Below are 21,144 nucleotides of genomic sequence, written 5' to 3' on the forward strand. Positions count from 1 at the left end.
CAGTTAATGCTGAGAATGGCTAAGCCATTGTAGATTGATGACAGTTTGTAAGTTAATTTGCTACACTTAAGGAGTGCCTTCCTGATGCTGCAGAAGTGGGCAAACAATCAGCATTAGTATCTCAGTCGTCATGTCAGGAAACACTTGGACTAATCCCGACTTGAGAATTTGTATTAGTGTAACAATTTCTGGAATTTGTGTCATAGATTCATATAAGAAACAGATCAATAATCTCCTCATAATACTTATTTGAACCATGCACCCTTGGATGAGGTGAAGCATGGGCCACATGGCCCTACTTCTCCCCAATTCATAGGGCCTAATGATCCTCAAAGTGTACAAATACATACATTAAATATTTCCTAGATGATTAATGCATTTCTGTCTTTCAGTTCATAATACTGTATTCTCCTAATTATCTTTATGCTTAATTTTCTGAGGCACAATACTGAATCATTTCTAATCTCAGTGGTGTAATTTCAGGTCAGCTGCACTGATTTTTTACTTAATGGCAGCCGAGACTGGCTATGCAACAGCCCAGTTCAATATGGCCTTCATCTGTGAGCAGAATCTGGTGAGCAAGATGAGCATCTTTAACAATTTAACATGTCCATGTGGTGTGTTTTCTGGTTTACCCCTGCATCTTATTCTTGTAGACAAAATGCTGTTATTTTGATGTAAATCTATTCCTCTGTACTTGCCCAGACTGCTGCTGTCTGCACACCTCCAAATTTGGGTGTCTTATGTTTGTATTGATTGTAATTGTGCTGAAGATGACACACGTGCACACTAACATGTGTCAGTAGTGGGATTCAAACCTACATTCTCTGGGTGTGAAGTCCAAAGCCTGGACCACTACGCCACACCTTTAGATGAGACGTTATTTTAAGAACTTCAGTACTATAGGCATCTCCAAGACTCTTCTTGTAAAGCTCATAAAGGTGCTGTGGAAGTTCAGCCCCCGAACACAGACAGACAGACACCACAAGAAACACACACGTTTAATATTCTTCTTCCTATTTACAACACCACACAATGCTCAGACAGCCACAATTCGTTCACAGTCCCTTCTTTTCTCTCTTCTCATGATTCCTCTGCCGCCTCTACATCTCTCCGCACAAGCTCAGTCCTCTTCCTCCCAACTCCGGCTCCTCTAATGGATTGATGCGGCCCCTTTTATATTGCCCCCGATGTGTTCCAGGTGCTCTGTAATGATCTTCTGGCAGCACTTCTGGGTGTGGAGGAAGTGCTGCAATCCAAGGCTCTGTAATCCTCCGGGTGCTCCCTGGTGGTGGCCATGGGCCCCAAAAAGGTTGAGCTTCTAAGCTCTAATCCCAAGGCCCTGATGCACACTGGGGCAGCTGCCCTCTTGTGGCCCCATGGAGGTATTGTCCCTCTCCCGGTCCTTCCAGGCTTCCTGGCTGGGCAGGATCCCCAGTTGTCTGTCAAAGTGTTCACAATGCCAAATAATTTGTGCACAGAGATAATCCAGACACACAGGACAAAGGAATCCAAATGCCAGAGATATGGAATCATTTGAGAAAAAAATTAGTGAAACGTAGTAGAGAAATGAAAAAGAGGAGTGGAGACATTTTTAACGGAGCTGGATTTTTATAAATTTGTATAACTCTCAGCTGACTTTTGGATTATGGTAAACACAAAGATACAGATTCAACTTGACATGAGAGGCAAGTTACAATTGCACACTAATGAACAAAATAAAAAGCTGTCCAGAAACTGAGCTTGAGGCTTTACCCTTCAAACTGGAACACGTCATGCGCAATTTGTGTGGCCATCACAGACTCGACAAAGTGGTGTGAAAGGACAACATAAACATACATAGAGAACAAATGAATACAGTATGTGTAGGTCTCTCAGGTCCTTTAGCTTAATTAGCAAATCTAACTTAACCCTGTGCGACTGGATTTGTGTGCGAGTGAACCGTGCGATGAACGATGTGTTAACTTACTTAATCCAATTCAGAATCCATTAGATAGTCTTATCCCAGCAACACTGGGCATATGTACCAACCCCAGATAGAGTGCCAGGGTATCTCAGGGCACACTCAGACACACACAGAGTTAATCAAAACTGGGTCGATTGAATATTATCAGTTAATCTGACACATCCACAAACACACAAACACAAACGCACATTTGAAGGAAAGCCCATGCAAAAAAGGCAGATAAGGCAGTACCTTGACCCAGAATTCAAACACAGGACCTCAACCCCTTTTTATTTTATTAAAAGTCACTTAACAAGGTGCCATGTTGCAGCAGGCATGAAACTACAGCAAACAACACCACTGGGTCACCTATTGTAGATGTGACAGGGATACAAATTAATGAACCCTGACAGCATGTGATATTAAAGTTCCTGACAGCTCTGGTAACAACTTAAACAAATGAGCTGGCATCCCAAAGATGAGGAGTTATTTCATTTTCCATACACTGTAGCAGTCAGCTGTTCATCTTGATTAAAGTGAGTACCACATACACACTACAACGCTGAAAAAACAGGACAAAAGTCCATTTGATAAAAAATTAATAGCAGTGGAGCACTCAAAATCAGAACAGTAGGCAAGAAGAAAATAAAGCAGATCCCTAGGGAATCACTGGAGTAGCATTGCAAGGATGAGACCTATCCACCTATTCAGTTAAATTCAGAAAAAGTTGACACCTTACCTGAAACTTGTTTTAAAAAAGACCACCTTAACTTCAGCCACCAGCACACGCAGGCTGAGCATGCTAGTGTCCCACAGTGCCTGCAAACTGGATGGACTCTTTAGTGACATCTGGCAAACTCAGACAACGGCATAACAACTTTGGTCAACAAAATGAATGAGTTAGAAAAGCATACAATAAAAACAATGCAAAAAGCATGTTAACCACTTCCAAAACTTGGCTCAAAGTAAACATCCTTAAGGTCACACTATGCTGTGTCCACTTAACTCCCAAATCCATGTACTCTACTCCTATACTCTTTAAATGGGATTAATCCATCTGCATATTCTACTATATCTAAACACTCCATTCATCCATCCATTCATTCACTGGCCTCCTAGTCAACTCCAGCCCCTCAGTAGGCTTGAGCCTATTGAGTCAGCATTGGACCAACCCTGGGAAACGCACACAAACCTCTGCACTCCCTTTCAGTCTTTGAGATGTGGAAAGTTAGCCATAAATATATAGATAGATACTGGTTCCCCTTCTTTACTCATCCTCCTTGACCTGACAGCTGCTCTTGACACAATAGACCACAACATCCTCCTTCACCGCCTGAAATACACCATTGGACTCTCAGGAAATGTTCATAATTGGTTCACATCTTACCTGACCAGCAAAACTGAGCATGTCGCCCTGGGCAGCGCAAAATTTCATACCTACAACGTCACCTGTGGTGTCCCACAGGGCTGTGTGCTAGGCCCCATCCTTTTCACCATCTACATGCTCCCTCTTGGAAATGTCATTAGCAGACATGGTTTATCTTTCCATTGCTATGCTGATGACACTCAGCTTTACCTCAGGACTACCCCCACCTCCTCTACTGCTCCTCTGCCAATATCTACATTGACTACCTGCATGGAGGAGATAGAGGCGTGGATGAGGCTCAATTTTCTTCAGCTAAACAGATCCAAAACAGAAGCCATCTTAGCTGGCACATCACACCATCTCCGCTCTTCTACCATCACCAGTATCACTTTTGCTGGCCAAAACATCCCCCTTTCCACATCTGTCACCAATTTGGGTGTTAAAATGGACCCTCAACTCACCTTTGACACCCACATCAAACACCTCTGTAAGTCCTCTTTCTACCACCTCAAGAACATCGCTAAACTCCGCCCAACTCTCACCCTGGCAGATGCAGAGAAGCTCGTCCATGCCTTTGTCTCCTCCAGGCTGGATTACTGTAATGCTCTCCTCATCGAGATTCCTGGCAAGAGTATTCAGAGACTCCAGTATATTCAGAATAGCGCTGCCAGGATCCTGATGAGGGTGCGAAAGCATGACCATATCACCCCAATCCTGAAAACCCTTCACTGGCTCCCTGTCCCACTCAGAATAGAGTACAAGGTCGTTCTCCTCACCCATCAGTGCATTTATGGACATGCCCCCCTTTACTTACAGGAACTCCTTACCCCTCATACCTCCTCACGCACCCTCCGCTCTGTACACACTAACACTCTCCAAGTCCCTAGAACCAAGCTTCGCAGTATGGGTGTTAGGGCTTTTTCATCTGTGGCGCCACCGAAACTGTGGAACGCCCTCCCTGACTACCTGAGAGCCCCACAGTTGACTGATGTTTTTAAACAGAATCTAAAAACTCATCTTTTTAGAAAGATATTTTGTTAAAGTATAAATAGATTTTTTTTGTTTTATTATTTTATTTTTACTCTGTAGCACTTTGAGATTACTAAAATATAAAGCGCAATATAAATAAAATGTATTATTATTATTATTAAATAAATATCATCATTACTGTTGTGTCCTTGTCTTAAAAGGGTGGCCTTCTGAATCCAGACTTCAAAGCGGAGTGCATCTGGAGATACTATAACCTGTCCATCAGTAATCAGAATCCAGTTCCTTACGGTAAGAAAGCCAATGTGTTGTTTCCATTTTCTAATTCATTTATTGTTCTTCTACATAAAGGGTTGCACTGATGTGTATTCTGGCTTTGATATTAGTAATCTCATATTAGAGGGCTTTGCAGAATTCAATTTTAGCCTGCTGCTGACTGCCAGTTCCCACCACTGCAACAATAAAATATCCCTTTCTCATGTTGGAACATACTTAAAATTACAAGCTCTATCAAGAAAAAAAACTTAATTCAGATTTATGCAGTGACTGAGGAAGAAAACACATAAAACAGTCTGATTTTATAGTCCTGCATCTTATTTCTTGATCACCTGTTTGCATCCAGACCACTCAAAATTATATCCTACTGCATTCCCACATTGATGAGAGGTGCTAGGGATTCTTATGTGGTAATCGATTTAAGGTATCAATTGCAGGTCAATTTCAAATTTGTTTTTTTATTCTTGGCATAAACTGGCAAACAAACTCCAAAAATATGTCCATAGCTCAATACGATGAAAATAGGGAATCACGAAAGAAGCCGGTGTCCTCCCATACGTTAGGTATCAGTGATTAGGTCTCCTCATACATATCTACACTTCATCCATTTCTTAAAGGTTTGTGTTGTTGTGGTGTAGAAGAGGTGTACTCAACCTGTGGCCCATCTAACTTCAACATGTGGCCCAGACAAGTTTCTCCACGTCACTGACACACAATCGCAAATTATTTTCTCTAAAGTTTATGTATAGCCAATGTTAAACAAATCAGTTTATCTGGTTATGTTACAATGCCACATAAGTGCTTCTAAGGGTGTGTTCTTCATATGCATACAGTAGTCAGTTAGGAGGTGGGCCATGCAATAGAGGAGGACTGATGGCAGTCAAGGGGCAGTGCGCTCTTAATGCGAGAGTCCAAAACTGAAAAGTGAGTTGCATTCAGAATAAGTGTTTGTGTGTGCAGATGGCAATTCAGTTTGTTGACACTGGGACAGGCAATCCCTGTTATACCTGAGCGCACTTTCTCTATAATGTGCACAGTATTAGGCATATCTCACAGATCATAGTCTGCAGTCACAAGCTTGTTGTCATTAACTTGACAAATGACTGTAAAGAGATCATCTTCAAGACAGCTCTATAAAACACACGATATAAACAGTTCATGTAAATTCAAGAGAGTATTTTTACTTATTAATTAAACAAATAGGGTTATGGGGTTGGTTTTGTTGTTATTAATTGCTAAAGGTGTTCTAGTTTCTCTGTGTTCAATGATCTTCTTCCTTGGATGGATGATATCAAAATGATCTCAGTTGCTGTCTGTGATCCTGAACAAATCACTTAATCTCTGTGTGCTCTAAATATATATTATAAAAAAATACAAGAAATTGTAATATATTCTGAATGTCTTCTAAATGTATTACCCAAAAATATAATGATTAATATTCCTACTTTTAAAAAAAAAAAAAAGTGTTTCTCCGAGTCATTTCAATGGCAGCTCCAAACTAGAAATTCTATTCACCCTCAACAATCCTCATTTGAAAGCCTTAGCCCCGGAGTCCCCCCTCCTGACCACAGGCATGTATTTCTGCACATCGATTCAGGAGCCCCCCACACCACCAACTCATACACAGGAGACATATTCAGAGAGTTTAGACTCTTCTTCTTCTTCTGGCTGCTCCCATTAGGGGTTGCCACAGCGGATCATCTTCTTCCATATTACACTCACTGCACCACTCAGAGTATTTATATCACTGTATCTGAGTGTGGAATCACAGATCAACAGCAGAGAATTATCGGTATACAGCATCAAGCACATGCTGCCTCAGCCATGCTATCTATTGAGCTGCTCTCATACGGCATCCTCGTGGTTCAGAAACAGTTTCATCCCAAGAACTATAAACTCACTCAATCGATCTTTCTGTCTTCTACATCTTGTTCTGTTACACTCATCACCTGCATGTCCACTCTCACCACATCCATAAACCTTCACTTAGGCCTTCCTCTTCCCTGGCAGCTCTATCCTTGGCATCCTTCTCCCAATATACCCAGCATCTCTTATCTGCACATGTCTTTGTCAGCTTTATATTTACAGCACACACTTAGCCATGTCATCTGAGCTACTGTATCCACCAATTCGACTTATGACGCTTACGTCTCACGGCCAAACGACAGTTTTCGCCACACCAGCTCCGTATGCCGTGACTCATTTCATCTCGAGCTCAGTTCATTACCGACAGCAGTTTCAACTATGGTCAGTTACATTTGTCTTACAATTTGAAGGAAAAAGGTAATTGATCTCGACAAAAATAAGGGCAATCAAGCAGTATGAAGGAGAAAAGAAAGTGTATGCGTTATCCCATTATAACGGGCGCTTACCGTGCGTGCTATACTGGTGCGCTCTGGCTTTAAATCTGGTTAACCTCCAGATGTGCCGCTTCGTGTAAACCGTGACGAAGGAGTAAAGAAACCATACTGAACTCTGTTAATGTTTATCAGTAACAGTCTGAACTGTTAAAACAGAAAACAATTGAGTGCTCAAACTCTGCCGGTAGAATTTTTCCTCTCACAGTTAACACAATGAACACTGGTAGTTGCTCACACTGCTGACGTAATATGACACGGACAAAGAAAGGATTCCTGAATCTGTTAAAAGCTGTCCTTGCGATACAAACACATTGGTAAATCTCATTATATGCTGACAGTTTGGCTTCTGCCTCCGCTCCGTGATGAACTCATCCCCGTGGCTGCGTGGGGTCTTCAGCCACAGCAGCTCAGGTCTCCTGCTCTCTGGAAAACGAAGCGTTTAACGGACATGATGTTCAAGTCCATAAAACTAAAAAAAACAAAAGCAACGTAACTTATGTAGACATGTAGGAAGATGGCTTGGTGACAATCTATGCTTCAGTGACTAAACGTGTTCTCAGTATTTCCATTAACACTAAAAATAACCTAATGATCTAAAGATTAAAATGATCCAATATTTTTCTGACACTGTAAGTTACTGATCCGCTATCCATCATGTTCGGATGCAACCAACAGTTTTAGCTTGATACTTTAGCCCAGATTTTAAATCTCCATTGGATACCTCTTTGTAAAATTTTATGTTTAAGTAATATAATTTCACATTAGCCACAGACCCTTCAAATCCACTACTAACAATAGCACATAAATCTTTTCATCACTTGAATTGGAATCTCTTGTCAGTTAAGGCAGTTTTAACCACATGATATTGTAAAATGGTATTAACAAACATATTTTATGTATATTACTAGTACATGTAATTGCATTATGTTATCATTGCCATTGTTGAATATGATTCACAGTTACAAAATAAATATATAATTATTTAAATTAATAAAGTGAGTAAAAATGTAAAAATGCTCCAACTTTCAAACTAGCTAAGTCTCCAAAAGTACAGGAACGTTACACCATGCTAACATTTTTTCTTTCTTTCTTTCAGTTTTTTTTTTTTTGCACCAATGTACCAACCCCATGACATTTGTTGGCTCTCAGACAGAAAAGCCTGTATCTTGCACGGCTCCTCCTTACATTCCTACACTACCTTTCAGCACCTTCACCTCAATTTCCCATGTCACTCTACCCACAGTGCACCAGGCCACAGAATCCATTTGGCCCAGTTCTAATGGAGTATGCCACCTATGGATTGTGGGGTGTTGTAGCAAAGTGTTTTAAAGGTGGATCTCATACCTTACGTTGCAACCTCAGGCTGTTGGTTACTGTTTTCCATTACTTTACAGTACATTGCTTGTTACTAGCTGCTTTGATATACAGTAGCATAGTCTACTCAAAGTGTGTATGGAGAAAAAAGAAATGACTTCCCATATAGAACTAAAGTACATGAATAGGAGCATAAATATGAAGGAGGTGGACATTCTGTGTGGCTCAGGCACTGGTGTATATCCAGGGTATGATATATGGCTGAGAAGGAGCTCGGAAGATGTCTGTTGTGTTAGCTTTAGTAGGGTGAAGCAGATAAAAATATACCACAAAATACATTCTGTCTGCCACAATAGTTATTTTCTATGTTTTACAGCACTAATAAAAATGGGGGATTTGTTATATGCTGGTCATGGTGCATTCAAGCAGGATTTAAGAGCCGCAGCAGAGATGTATAAAGAAGCTGCCTTAAGGAACGATCCTCAGGTGAGATTCTTTACGTGTTTTATTGAGATCCTCCTTATGAACCAAAGGAAGCTGACCAGATTATGGTGCAAATCTCAAGACCCTGCAAATAGCAGTAAATACCCAGACCAAGGCAACTATCAATGCACCCATTCAGTTTATTTCCCGCTTATCCAGTTCTCATTCTTGGGGAATCTGATGCCTGTCTCTGGAGCTTTGGACACAAAGCATAAGTCCTGGATGGAGCAGGGCACACTCACACACATCCACTCACTCACATTGGGCCAATTTAGACTCATCTAACCTAAACATCTTTTGGAAAATCGCAGTATTCAACAAGATCCTAAATAACATTATTTGTTTGACCCTCGGCACATGTTGTCTTTCCCTTTTTCTTCCATGCCACCATGCCAACATCAATCAAATTTATGAGACAACAGAACATGACTGTAGTCTTCATCACTGAAGCTCCTAACAAATAAGCCTCTGGAAAATGTGACTGAGATGTCATCTTCTAGTTGTGAGTAAGGAGCCATAAAATAGGCAAGAAAGTGTTAAAATAAAACTTAAGAAGGAGAAATGAAGTTATGTTTGCAACAGATGTGGCATAGACAGCATGTATCCTTACTTTAATTTCTTGCGAATAATAAAAGATAAATGATATTCTGATGGAAAACACCCCCTCAAGACTCTTGAAAAGTATACAACCATACAAGAATTGTCTGGATACCCTAGTTAGGGATTGAACTGCAAACCTTTACAGTCCAACACCTTAGCCATAAAGCTTCACCAGCCACCTTCACATTTGGAATATTGAATATACTGACATGAAGAGTGAAGTCCAGATTACTTCTTATTTCTCCAGGAACAGCAAGTTCCTTTCTATGTAGAGGCATGTTGATGAAGTTGCTGGTTATAACTATTAATTTCTTGGAGGGCCTTAAGCACTTCTTACATGGGAAAAAAAGTATAATAAAGCCTCTTTAGCCACTAGACCACCATATGTGCTTAATATGATATATTTTCTTAAGATATGGTAGTACAGTGGTTAGCACTGGCACCTCAAAGCTCCAAGGTTTGAACACCAGACCCACCACTGCCTGTATACCGTTTGCATGTTCTACCAGCGCCTACTTGGACTTCATTCCTGGTGCTTCTTGTTCTCTCCCAAAGGTCTGTAGGTTTGGGTTAACTGGCCACTACAAGCTGGCTTTGCATAACTGAGTGTGAGTGTAAATTTGAGAGGCGCTCTGAGGCTAAGGGTCTGTGCTGGTATCCAGAAGGCTGCCAGTTTGAATCTGCGTCACTGCCAAAAGAGATGCTACTCTGCTGGGCCCTTGAGCAAGACCCTTAACCTGTAATTGCTCCAGGGGCGCTGTACAATGGCTGACCCTGCGCTCTGACCCCAAGGGGTATGCGAAAACTAACAAATTCCTAATACAAGAAATTGTATAAGGCGAAATAAAGAACAAAAAAAAATAATTTTGAATGTGCTCTGCAATGGACTGGAAAAATCCACGGCTTGATCCTGCCTCACAGTCATTTCAGAAAGTGGATGAAAGACTCTGTTGTTTGATGTGTAATGTGAATTTATAAGTTTACACTCATTGCATCAGAGAATAATTAGCACTGGCTGTTACTTTAATGGCCGCACAGGTTAGGCTTGAAAGTCTTATAGTTAATTGCAGAGAATCAGAATTCTACTTGAAAGAAATAACAACCACAGCGACCTCTCAGACATTTTATTAAACACTAAAAAAATTGAAATCACCAAACCCACCACTCTCTCCCTGTCCTGGCACCAGGTCTGACTTAAACACTTGGTAGCTCCTGATCTTTATTTTCAGGGTAGGTTTGGAAACTCTAAGAAAGTCAGAGCAGTCCAAGAAAAGGAAAGCCAGTCCTGAAAATAAAAAGCAAAACAACAATGACTAAATGAGGCTAAAGGATAAATTGGATCTCTGTGCTTGAGTTTGGGCCAACATGGTGACACAGTGGTTGGAGCTGCGGAAGTTGCTCACACTCTCCATGTTGTGCGGGTTTTCCTCTCACATCCCCAGTGGCCAGTGGTGACTATAAAGTTGCTGCGTGTGTGAGTGTGCCCTGTGATAGACTGCCATCTTGTCCAGGATTGGTTCCTGCCTCTTACCCAGTGCTGTTGCAATAGGCTTCAGTTCCTCAGATGAGCTGAGTCGGAGAATGTTATGTTTGATTTTAACATTATGCTTATAATGAATGCTCTATATTATAAGTTTATGTGTTTATTAAATCTGAAGGGCTGGTACAGTCTGGGCCTACTGATCCAGGAGGGGGTTTCTCTCACTGAGACTGTCCTGACAGAGCTGGGTTTAACAGAACACCAGAGAGACGACCAACACACTCTTCTCACTGAGCTCTACCAGAGGTGAGAACATTTTTTTTGTGTTGTTCACTTATTAAATACATTATTACACCAGGCTTTATTATATGATGATTAAGAACCTAATGGCAGTGGGGCGAGCAATGCTGCCTTAAACCGCCACAGGCCTGGATTCAGTTCTTGCCCGGGCACTGCCTGTGGCATTTGCACATTCTCCATCTAGTCCTATATCCCAGGTGTGATAGACTGGCATCACAGTCTGGATCGGTATACTGAGAATTCTTGTACTTTGTTTTGTGTTGTATGATTTGTATATTGTTGTTGTAATGTGGGGAACTTCTTACCCACTGATGCTACCAATGCAGAATGGGAGTGAAGTATCTGAGTGTTACTCAAAGTGCAATGCTTTTTTGTAAAAATGTCACTGAATTTTGCAACGTATCCTGCTGTAACATGTGTACAGCATAAATAATTCTCCAGCTGTAAAAAAATCTAAAACCTTTATTTTGAGGGTAGGACATGAATATTGAGTGAAGGATGATGAAGTTATGGCCAGTTAAATCAAAGTGGCAGAAAACTGGAAAAAATGAGGCTGAGTTAAAAGGGTGAAACGATGACATATTTTTCTCTTCCAAGTTCAGAAGCACTGTAGGAGTTTTCATGGATGGCCAATGAATTTTCTTCTTCTTTTCTCCTTCAAATGAGGGATTTTCCTGGCTGTTTCATGCAATTCCTACTTAATGATGTCACTGGCTGACTTTAAATCTGACTGACAGAAAGTGAATCACTTTTCTAGAACTACAGTACAACTCTGTTGAGGTTCCAGAAACCCAATATGATATCCACCGTACTCAAAGAGACAATGCAGTAGATCATCATCTGATAACTGAGAAGACGGTGGACACAGACTGATAATGAGATCAATTTGTGATTCCTTTCTGTTTGATACCCACCTCTCACCAATCTTCTCCTAGATGTAGAGATCACGAGAGTGAGGAGTCCTACCTGCCCTGCAGCCTGGCTCTTCTACAGTACCAGATGAAGCTTCTCTGGAATCAACACAGCACTGCACTCAAGGTAACTCCTTCAGCCTCAGAAAAGGATTTGGGGTTTACATTGATACAATGTTCTCATACTCCAGGCAGTGCGCTGAAGCAAAAACACAAATCAAATGTTAGTTATGGTTCTGAATATAATTCAAAGAACAATATGCTCATACTGTAAAAGATTCTCGAGAGAATGCTGGTCATAACATAACCGAACAATTTTCAACATATTCATGTAGCATAACAACAGAGTGTGTATAGGGACTTACTTCGTATACCTACTCAAAAATATTAAAGGGACACTTTTAAATCGAATATAGCATCAAGTCAATGAAAATTCAGTTAAGTAGCAGAGGGGGGTGTTAATCAGTTTCAGCTGTTTTGGTGTTAATGAAATTAACAACAGGTGCACTAGAGGGGCAACAATGAGACGACCCCCAAAACAGCAATGGTTTAACAGTTGGAGACCACTGATATTTTTCCCTCCTCATCTGTTTTTTCACTCGTTTTGCATTTTGCTATGGTCAGTGTCACTACTGGTAGCTTGAGGCGATACCTGGACCCTACAGAGGTTGCACAGGTAGTCCAACTTCTCCAGGATGGCACATCAATATGTGCCATTACCAGAAGGTTTGCTGTGTCTCCCAGCACAGTCTCAAGGGCATGGAGGAGATTCCAGGAGACAGGCAGTTACTCTAGGAGAGCTGGACAGGGCCGTATAAGGTCCTTAACCCATCAGCAGGACCAGTATCTGCTCCTTTGGACAAGGAGGAACAGGATGTGCAATGCCAGAGCCCTACAAAATAACCTCCAGCAGGCCACTGGTATGAATGTCTCTGACCAAACAATCAGAAACAGACTTCATGAGTTTGGCCTGAGGGCCTGATGTCCTCTAGTGGGCCCTGTGCTCACTGCCCGGCACCGTGGAGCTCAATTGGCATTTGCCATAGAATACCAGAATTGGCAGGTCACTGGTTCTTTTCACAGATGAGAGCAGGTTCACCCTGAGCACATGTGACAGACGTGAAAGGGTCTGGAGAAGCCGTGGAGAATGATAAGCTGCCTGTAACATTGTTCAGCATTACCGGTTTGTTGGTGGGTCAGTGATGGTCTGGGGAGGCATATCTATGGAGGGACGCACAAAGCTCTACAGGCTAGACAACCGCCGCTTGACTACCATTACGTATCGGGATGAAATCCTTGGACCCATTGTCAGACCCTATGCTGGTGCAGTGGGTCCTGGATTCCTCCTGGTGCACAACAATGCCTGGCCTCATGTGGCGAGAGTATGCAGGCAGTTCCTGGAGGATGAAGGAATTGATACCATTGACTGGCCCCCATGCTCACCCGACCTAAATCCATTAGAACACCTCTGGGACATTATGTTTCAGTCCATCCGAGGCCGCCAGGTTGCACCTCAGACTGCCCAGGAGCTCAGTGATGCCCTGGTCCAGATCTGGGAGGAGATCCCCCAGGGCACCATTCATCATATCATTAGGAGTATGCCCCTCCGATGTTGTCAGGCATACATACAAGCACGTAGGGGCCATACAAACTACTGAGTGCAAATCTGAGTTGCTACAATGAAATTTGGGCAAAATGGACTAGCATGCCTGCCGCATCATTTTTTCACTTTGATTTTTGAATTCAGCCCCCTGTGGGTTGATAATTTTCATTTCCATCAAACAATGTGGCATCCTTTCATTCCTAACACATTACCCAGTCCATATTAGTAGAGATATCGATTGAGATTTGATGTGTTTTCAATGTGTACCTTTAATTTTTTTAAGCAGTTTATATGTGCTTACCCATTCACTACTCTGTAGTCAAAGAAACAAGGATGTGAACTTAAAATGTGTTGCTACAAGGAGCCAATGTAGTGATTTGAAAAAAGGAGTGCTGACATTGGCTGGTTGAACACCAGATGGGATGCTGCATTTTGAATCATCTGCAGGTAGTTGGTGACACACTCCTGTTAGCAGACAGCAGTTGTAGTTCAGATGTGACAAGACTAAATCCTGTATCAGGAGTTGTGCTGTATACCTATCAGACACAGTTTGATCATGCAGATGTTGTATAGAGTAAATGTGCAGTACTGAGAGGCAGTTGCAATGTGGTCAGTGAACAACAGCTGATTAGGGTTGCATACGGACTGGGCAAAAGTTAGTGATAATGAGCTGGCTGAACAGATATTAGTGCTTATCAGATGGAAAAGCTGGGATAACAAGAAGGTCCATCTTTGTCAAGTAAAGCTAGAGACAGAGTTCCTTCATCCAGGTTGTAATATCAGTGAGGTTAGGAGCACATTCTGATACAGTGCATTGCCACAACCACCACATGACAAACCAGTTCAGGATCCCAGATTAGGACCCAAGTGCAGCCATGCAATGGGTGACACCTCAGCACCACACTAGTTCAGGTGGAATGGAACCAATGTGAGTTTTTTTTTTTTATGGTGGCTGGAGTGCCAATTCTGCCACTAACCCCCAGGGCTGGATGCAAATTAACATCATACCCAGGACTGAGCAATTGCAGGTTAAGGGCCTAACGAAGTAGAGTCACTTTTGGCGTTTATGGGATTCGAACCGGCAACCTTCAGATTGCCAGTGCAAATCCCTAGCCTCAGAGCCACCACTCTGCCCAATATCAGTGAGACATGCGGTAATTCTAGCAGATACTGTGTGGTCCTCTGAAGGGAACAAGAAGTACACTTGTGTATCATTGACATAGCAGTGATATGGGAAATCATGGGACAAGATGATAGGGCCTAGTGAGTGGGTGTATAGAGAGAAGGGGAGAGGGCTCAGCACTGTTCCTTGAGACATCCCCATACTTGCCTGGTGCACCCTTGACATCTCTGCACACCAGGACACATGGTAGGATCAGCCCAAGAGGCAGGACTCAGACTATCTGAGGGCAGTCCCAGTGATGCCAAGGTCAAAGAAGGTGGCAAAGAGGATCTAATGGTAAACTGTGTCAAAGGCGAGGAGAGATCTAGCAAGATCAGGACACATGATTTGTTTGTAGCTCTAGCCAGCCATAACCTATCGACAATGGTAAGTAGAGCAGTCTCTGTGGAATGGCTGACTGGCTTGGATCAAGCTGTCTGTTCTTAGCATTGGTAGTATTTACTTCATCAAACTTGAATATATGTTTTAATAAGTCAAAGTGAATAAGTATTTTGTAATAGGCAGTCATGTAAAAAATAAGTGATAGTTGAATGTAATTAGTTTAGTCCACAAAATACATGTTTTTAAGAGCATTTTACATTATCATGTAGTTAAAAACCAAGTTCAAAGAGGCTTGAGTTGTCTCAAAAAGCTTTCATAGACAGACACCAGGGGCCCCATGCATAACGCTGTGCGTAGAATTCACACTATAACATGGCGTAAGGACAAAAGCAGAAATTTTCGTACGCACAAAAAAATCCAGATGCATAAATCTGTGTGTTTTCCAACTTCCAAAATCTTCCATTCCATAAATCCCGGTCAGCATGAAAAGTAACACACGTGCTCACGCCTGCTGCCACTCCCCAAACTCCTCCCAGAATTACACCTCTTTGAATATGCAAATCAATATAAATAGCCCTTAAGCTCAGTGTTCTGTGAAAAGACAATGGCAAAAGCATGGGAGAAAATAGAAGAATTTCAGTGAATACCAAGTGGAGGCAAGGAAAAACATACTATTTGTTGGTTTAAACAGTGGTATAAACAACAAAAAGAAGTTGATCGAGTGACATAGAGTGTCGGAGAAACTCAAAAGCTCAAGTTCACAAAGTCGCACAGTGCCCAAAATAAAAAAAGTTGTCAGATATCAAAGTCACCATGAAAAGGCGAGTCGTAGCCCACTGTCTGAATGTCATATGAAAGCTTATTAGGGTGCAGAGAACAGTGGGAAAAAAGCATGAAATGTCAACTTTAATCTCGAAATTTCCACTTTAATCACGTAGTTTATTTTGTCATTAAAGCAGAACATCATAAACTTCATCTTAAAATTGTTTAAATTTACTAGTTTCTCAAATCCCATCGTAACTAAAGTAGCACATTAAATGCTTTGTTTTGCATTTGATCTTCTATGTGCTCTGTGTGTGTGAATCACTACGTGCTTCTTAAACAGGCTCTCTCTTCCTCCGACAGGACACAGAATCCATTACATTTGTGATATTACAGCTCTCTGAATAATTAAAATACTGAGATGTATACGTGATATCATTTTCATGATGATAGGAGTTAAAGCATGTTACAGTATTAAACATGGGAACACGGTGGCGCAGTGATTGTTCCTGCAACACAAAAGATGCTTGCTGCGCCGTGCGTGACCTTCAATGAAATAATTTGTTGCAGCAGTACTGTCTCTTTCAAACATGCTAACCCCCAATTCCTGTCCTTACTTTTCCACACAAACACCTCTGTAATAGACGTTAAGCCATCTGTAAGCTTAGAACGCAGATTCTTCAAAACTTTTAAGGAACATTGAAATATCTTTGTAGTACGTGTTTAATTATTCTATCCATCTATCCTTCCAGTGTTGCGCCAGCCCCAGCAAGAATACAGCGCGAAGCAGGAACAATCCGTGACCAGAGCGCCATGTCCTTACATGTTTAATTATTAACAATATAGATTATTTAAATTAAGTTAAAGTTTTATCTGTATAATATAATAAACATATTTTGCAGCATTTCATCTTAAAAATGATATCGTCATCATATGTAAATACGCACTTTACAAAGTGGCTCAGGTTGTGCAATATTATAAACTGTAGTGCAAGTTTACAGTGAGATAATTGTACTTATAAGTACAAACAGTTCTACAAGGAGCACTTGATGGACCGATTGAGTGCGTTTATAGTTTTTGGGATGACACTGTTTCTGAACCGCGAGAAAAGGCTCTGAAGCGTTTGCCATATGAGAGCAGTTCAATAGACAGCATGGCTGAGGCAGCGTGTGCTTGATGCTGTATACTGATAATTCTCTGCTGTAGATCTGTGATTCCACACTCAGATACAGTGATATAAATACTCCGAGTGGTGCAATGAGAGTAATATGGAAAAAGATGATCTGCTGTGGCAACCCCTAACAGGAGCAGCTGAAAGAAGAAGAAGGTGCAGTGACAGTAACAACGTTAAAGCAGCTATGGTATATGAAATAGTTTGGCCATTCCATGGACCATTATATTATTACAGGTTAATTACAATCAGATGCATTAAACTAATAAACAATATGCGGTTAATTTCAGTGTATTTATAAAGCCATGTCAGGTATGTGGATCTAAAAAAGAAAGGGAAACTACACAGGAACAGTAGCACTGCTTTGACGCTGGGTGCTGCCAGTCTGCAAAACAGAGAGGAGAACTTGCTTACACCAGGGTTGGAGCTACCGTGAAAATGTGCGTGGCTTTACACCAAGTTTATGTTTTATACATCGCGATTTGAGCGTGGAAACGGGCTTACGCAACATTTTTGTGCATACGCACCGTTTATAAATGAGGCCCAGGTTACAAATCAAGTGAGGTCAAAATGGCATCGACTGATCTATTGTTAGTTGTTTGTTGTGGAGAGTCAATGGCTACATGTAGTTCACATTCCCAAACTACATTTTTGAAAGAAGTACCTGATGGAATATTTAAATGTATTTTCAATTCCTACCGCACACAAAAGTAGACGACATGAAGGCAATTTCCCAGAATGCAACTCTGCTTCTACTTCAATAAGTTGCAAATGGGCATCTGTCAGAAGTACAAAAGAGGAAAATATACAATTTGAAATAAACTCTTTCAAGGTAAATTTAAAAGAATTAATTAAGGGAGGTGTTAATGAATGTTTCTGTGTTGTAAGAAAGATCATTTTGAAAATTCACCACTGCTTTTTAAATGCGAGTTTCTAAAACATCTAAAAATTGTGCAGCACACTCGTCTTCAGACACTTCTAAGTAAAAGCACCTTTCCTGACACATTTCCTTGAAGAGTAGGTGTGAGTCCACTGGGAGCCAAGTTGTTTCATGGGACTGGACAGGCAGACAAACAGGCATGACAACAACATTGGGTGCTTTGGCATTTTGTGCAAACGCACGTAAAAAGACATAACAGCAAACCAAAGTTCATCCTGGCACTAATGACATATCCTGTGGTGACTGGCTAAAGAAATTAAACCTCTTCAATTCAGAGCAGTGAAGGATGTGTGGACACTGATAGAAGTGTGGAGGCAAATTAATAGTCCATGACTGAGCACAGTCAGTGAGGTCTTTACTGAGATCTGGCAGTGATGGAGTACATAGTTTTAAAAATCTTTTCTCAAACAGGATCTCACTAAATCATAGAGAAGGCTGTCATGTCAGGCAAAAGTAATGTCAAGTAATATATAAAAATAATCACAATATAATGGGTTCCACCTAAGGCACTGAAAAAACTGAATCAGTGTTTTGAAATAAAAATATAACATTTCAGTACAACATTTGTTGTTCAGTAAAAGCAAAGAAATGGGACTGAACACTTGTTAAAGGCGCTATATCATCTGTCACTTTTTCTGTCCATCCAGTGGTGGAGGCAATGAGGGATTTTAAAGGTTCAAGCATTCCTTGAAGATGGGGGCTAATGCGGTATAATTTAGAATCCGTCTCATTTTTATCTCAAAGACAACCCCACTTCCCAACCAGAATGAATGTGTGGTCTACAAGAAGACACATGGAAGCCAAGCTCAAAGTTAAACCAGAATAAGAATGCTGAAGGGAAATCCTACTCAATCCACCACCAGCCCACAACCCCGCTAAACCATTCTTCTTATTTCATCCCTCCATGATGTTAACAACTGGTCAACAGTGTATCCATTCAGTCCCCCCATCACTGCTCTTATTCTTGTTAACACTTTACGTCTTTCCATTCTTTATGACTGTGTCTGAAATGGTGGCTGATGGCAGACGGCTTCTTTGGACGGCTCATAGAAGTGGATGCTCGCCGTTTGTGGTAGTTCATATCACTAAATTATCATTTTACAATAAATAAGCAATCTTACCTTATCAATATAGTACCGTCCTGTAACCTCTCAAGCCTGATGGACTGAATGGCCTACAAATAGTTTGCGTTCATCCATGATGTGAGGCTGTCTGTCCTGTCACTGAATAATCCAGTAGGACCCACTTTAGATGTGCAAATACAAAATACAACAGCGATGATGGTGTTGCCTGACTGACCTCACTACACTTCTTTGTTATTCGTAGTTTTCAAGTGTCATCGGCATTGCAGTTGTGTCCAGTCTGACCTTCTTAACTATCCTGACAAGAGTCCGAGGTGCGTCCTCTACCAATGTTTAATTCGTCTGTTACTTTAAAGGTAAGATGTTCAGTCATTCAGCCTTTAGCCTACTTAGCTGCAGTTGTTTAGCCAGCTAACCCCACTTGTTGCCATAAAGCAGGGGTTCTCAACGTCGGTCCTGTGGCCCACTGTCGCTGCAGGATTTTGTTCCAACCAGCTTCTGTTTTTAATTGAACTCCTGGGCTAATTAAGTGAACTGATATTTCCCAAGTTCTGTGTTTAGGGAACAAAATAGAAGTTAGAAAACTAAGTTTGCTAAAAAAAAAATATTAAAATGTACCAAACAGTTATATATGAATAATGTATTTTTTTTTCTTTTTAACAGTATTTTCATCTTGATTTTCATTCTACTTCTCTAGGTGTTCTAATTGTTTAATTAATCCATTATTTACTAATTAGTGGGTCTGACGCTAAAGTAGTTGCAGCCTTTGATTATTCGGTGTTGTTTGCCCGGGTGTCTGCTCTGATCATTTTAAATTGTCATTAATAAGATACAATGAAGGGGGAAAAACTGCACAGAGAAAAGGCAAAGTGTAATGAAATCAACAAAAGAGAGTTAAGCATTTAAATCTATAGCAAAAGCAGAACTATTTCTAAATGTCTTATAAATGTAAAAATCATACTACTATGCTTTTCTGAATGTCGAATAAAAGAAAAAAAAATCCCAGCTAATTAAATGAGCTCAGTGTTATCAGGTGTTGTCACTGATTAGGAACCTTGTTGGAACAAAAACCTGCAGCCACAGTGGGCCCCCGGGACCGAGTTTGAGAAACACTGCTAAAGGATCTCCGAGAGCCTCTCCCAGCAGAATGGTGCACAAGTGACTTGCTTAATAAAATTTACGTTTGGCTGAGTATTATTAAAATTGTATCAAGGTAATGTTTAATCGTGTTATCAGATCACCTTTGGCTTACACCTCCCCTGAAAAGCACCAACTAAACTCTGTGGTTTTAAATAGATGGGGGATATGAAGAAATTTCAAAACCAGCTATGCAGCTGTTACACCCTTGGGACCTCTATAGCAGGTTGTCACTGACTGGGGCTGTCCTTACTTACAAACCTTTATTTCATCCCAGCTTACCACCACTAGAAGACTCCACAAAGGCATCCCCTTCTGCCCTTAAGAGACTGCAGGTACCATTACACAGACTGGGCCTTAGGCCATCGCGGCTGTCCTCTGCTTCACTGGGTTTGCAGCCCCGGAGGATGACACGGAGGAAGAGCCTTTCTACAGCTCTTCATGTGAAAAAGTCACTCTTGTTCCAGAAAACCAGCATGGCTTCTTTAGGATGGCTTGGGTGTCACTGCAGATGGTGATAAGAATTCAGCTCTGTGTTACTCTTATGGGTTATGGAGTCTGAAAGTCTTCAAGTGTAAAAAATGTGTCTGTTCTATGAGCCCATAACACATCCTTTACCTCAAAGTGTTTTTTTTTTTACCTAAAATAAACACATCAGATCATGCCCTAAACATAACCCTAAAGTTTGTGGTGTATATATGAGAGGATACCCAAAAATTCCCAGAATTGGTCCACAGTACGGCAGTAGGGTGTAGTTATTAAAGATGCTGCTGTATATCCTATGCTTACATCTGGTAATCAGTCGGGCGAGCTGATCGAGTGTGAAGTTCTGCTGTTTATTCCTCAATCACGCAGGTGACTTTGGTGATTTTTTTTCTCCAAGCCACCAGGTATATTTTCAACAATGATGATCACGCTTTTCG

The 21,144-nt window shown here is 41.2% G+C and overlaps 1 protein-coding gene across 1 annotated transcript in view; it reads left to right on the top strand.

Moving 5' to 3' along the window:
- LOC114651032 (protein sel-1 homolog 3) overlaps positions 1-20,866 on the top strand; it is a 79,001-nt gene extending 58,135 nt beyond the window's left edge. The window contains exons 18-24 of the mRNA XM_051926537.1: positions 484-574; positions 4,502-4,589; positions 8,625-8,734; positions 10,990-11,117; positions 12,047-12,149; positions 19,329-19,440; positions 20,499-20,866. Coding sequence (XP_051782497.1) covers positions 484-574; positions 4,502-4,589; positions 8,625-8,734; positions 10,990-11,117; positions 12,047-12,149; positions 19,329-19,421 — 613 coding nt within the window. The 3' untranslated portion in view covers positions 19,422-19,440; positions 20,499-20,866. The remainder of the gene's footprint in view (positions 1-483; positions 575-4,501; positions 4,590-8,624; positions 8,735-10,989; positions 11,118-12,046; positions 12,150-19,328; positions 19,441-20,498) is intronic.
- The last annotated feature ends 278 nt before the right edge of the window (positions 20,867-21,144 follow it).

The sequence above is a fragment of the Erpetoichthys calabaricus genome, chromosome 4, assembly GCF_900747795.2.
Source record: "Erpetoichthys calabaricus chromosome 4, fErpCal1.3, whole genome shotgun sequence".
Lineage (NCBI taxonomy): Eukaryota > Metazoa > Chordata > Cladistia > Polypteriformes > Polypteridae > Erpetoichthys > Erpetoichthys calabaricus.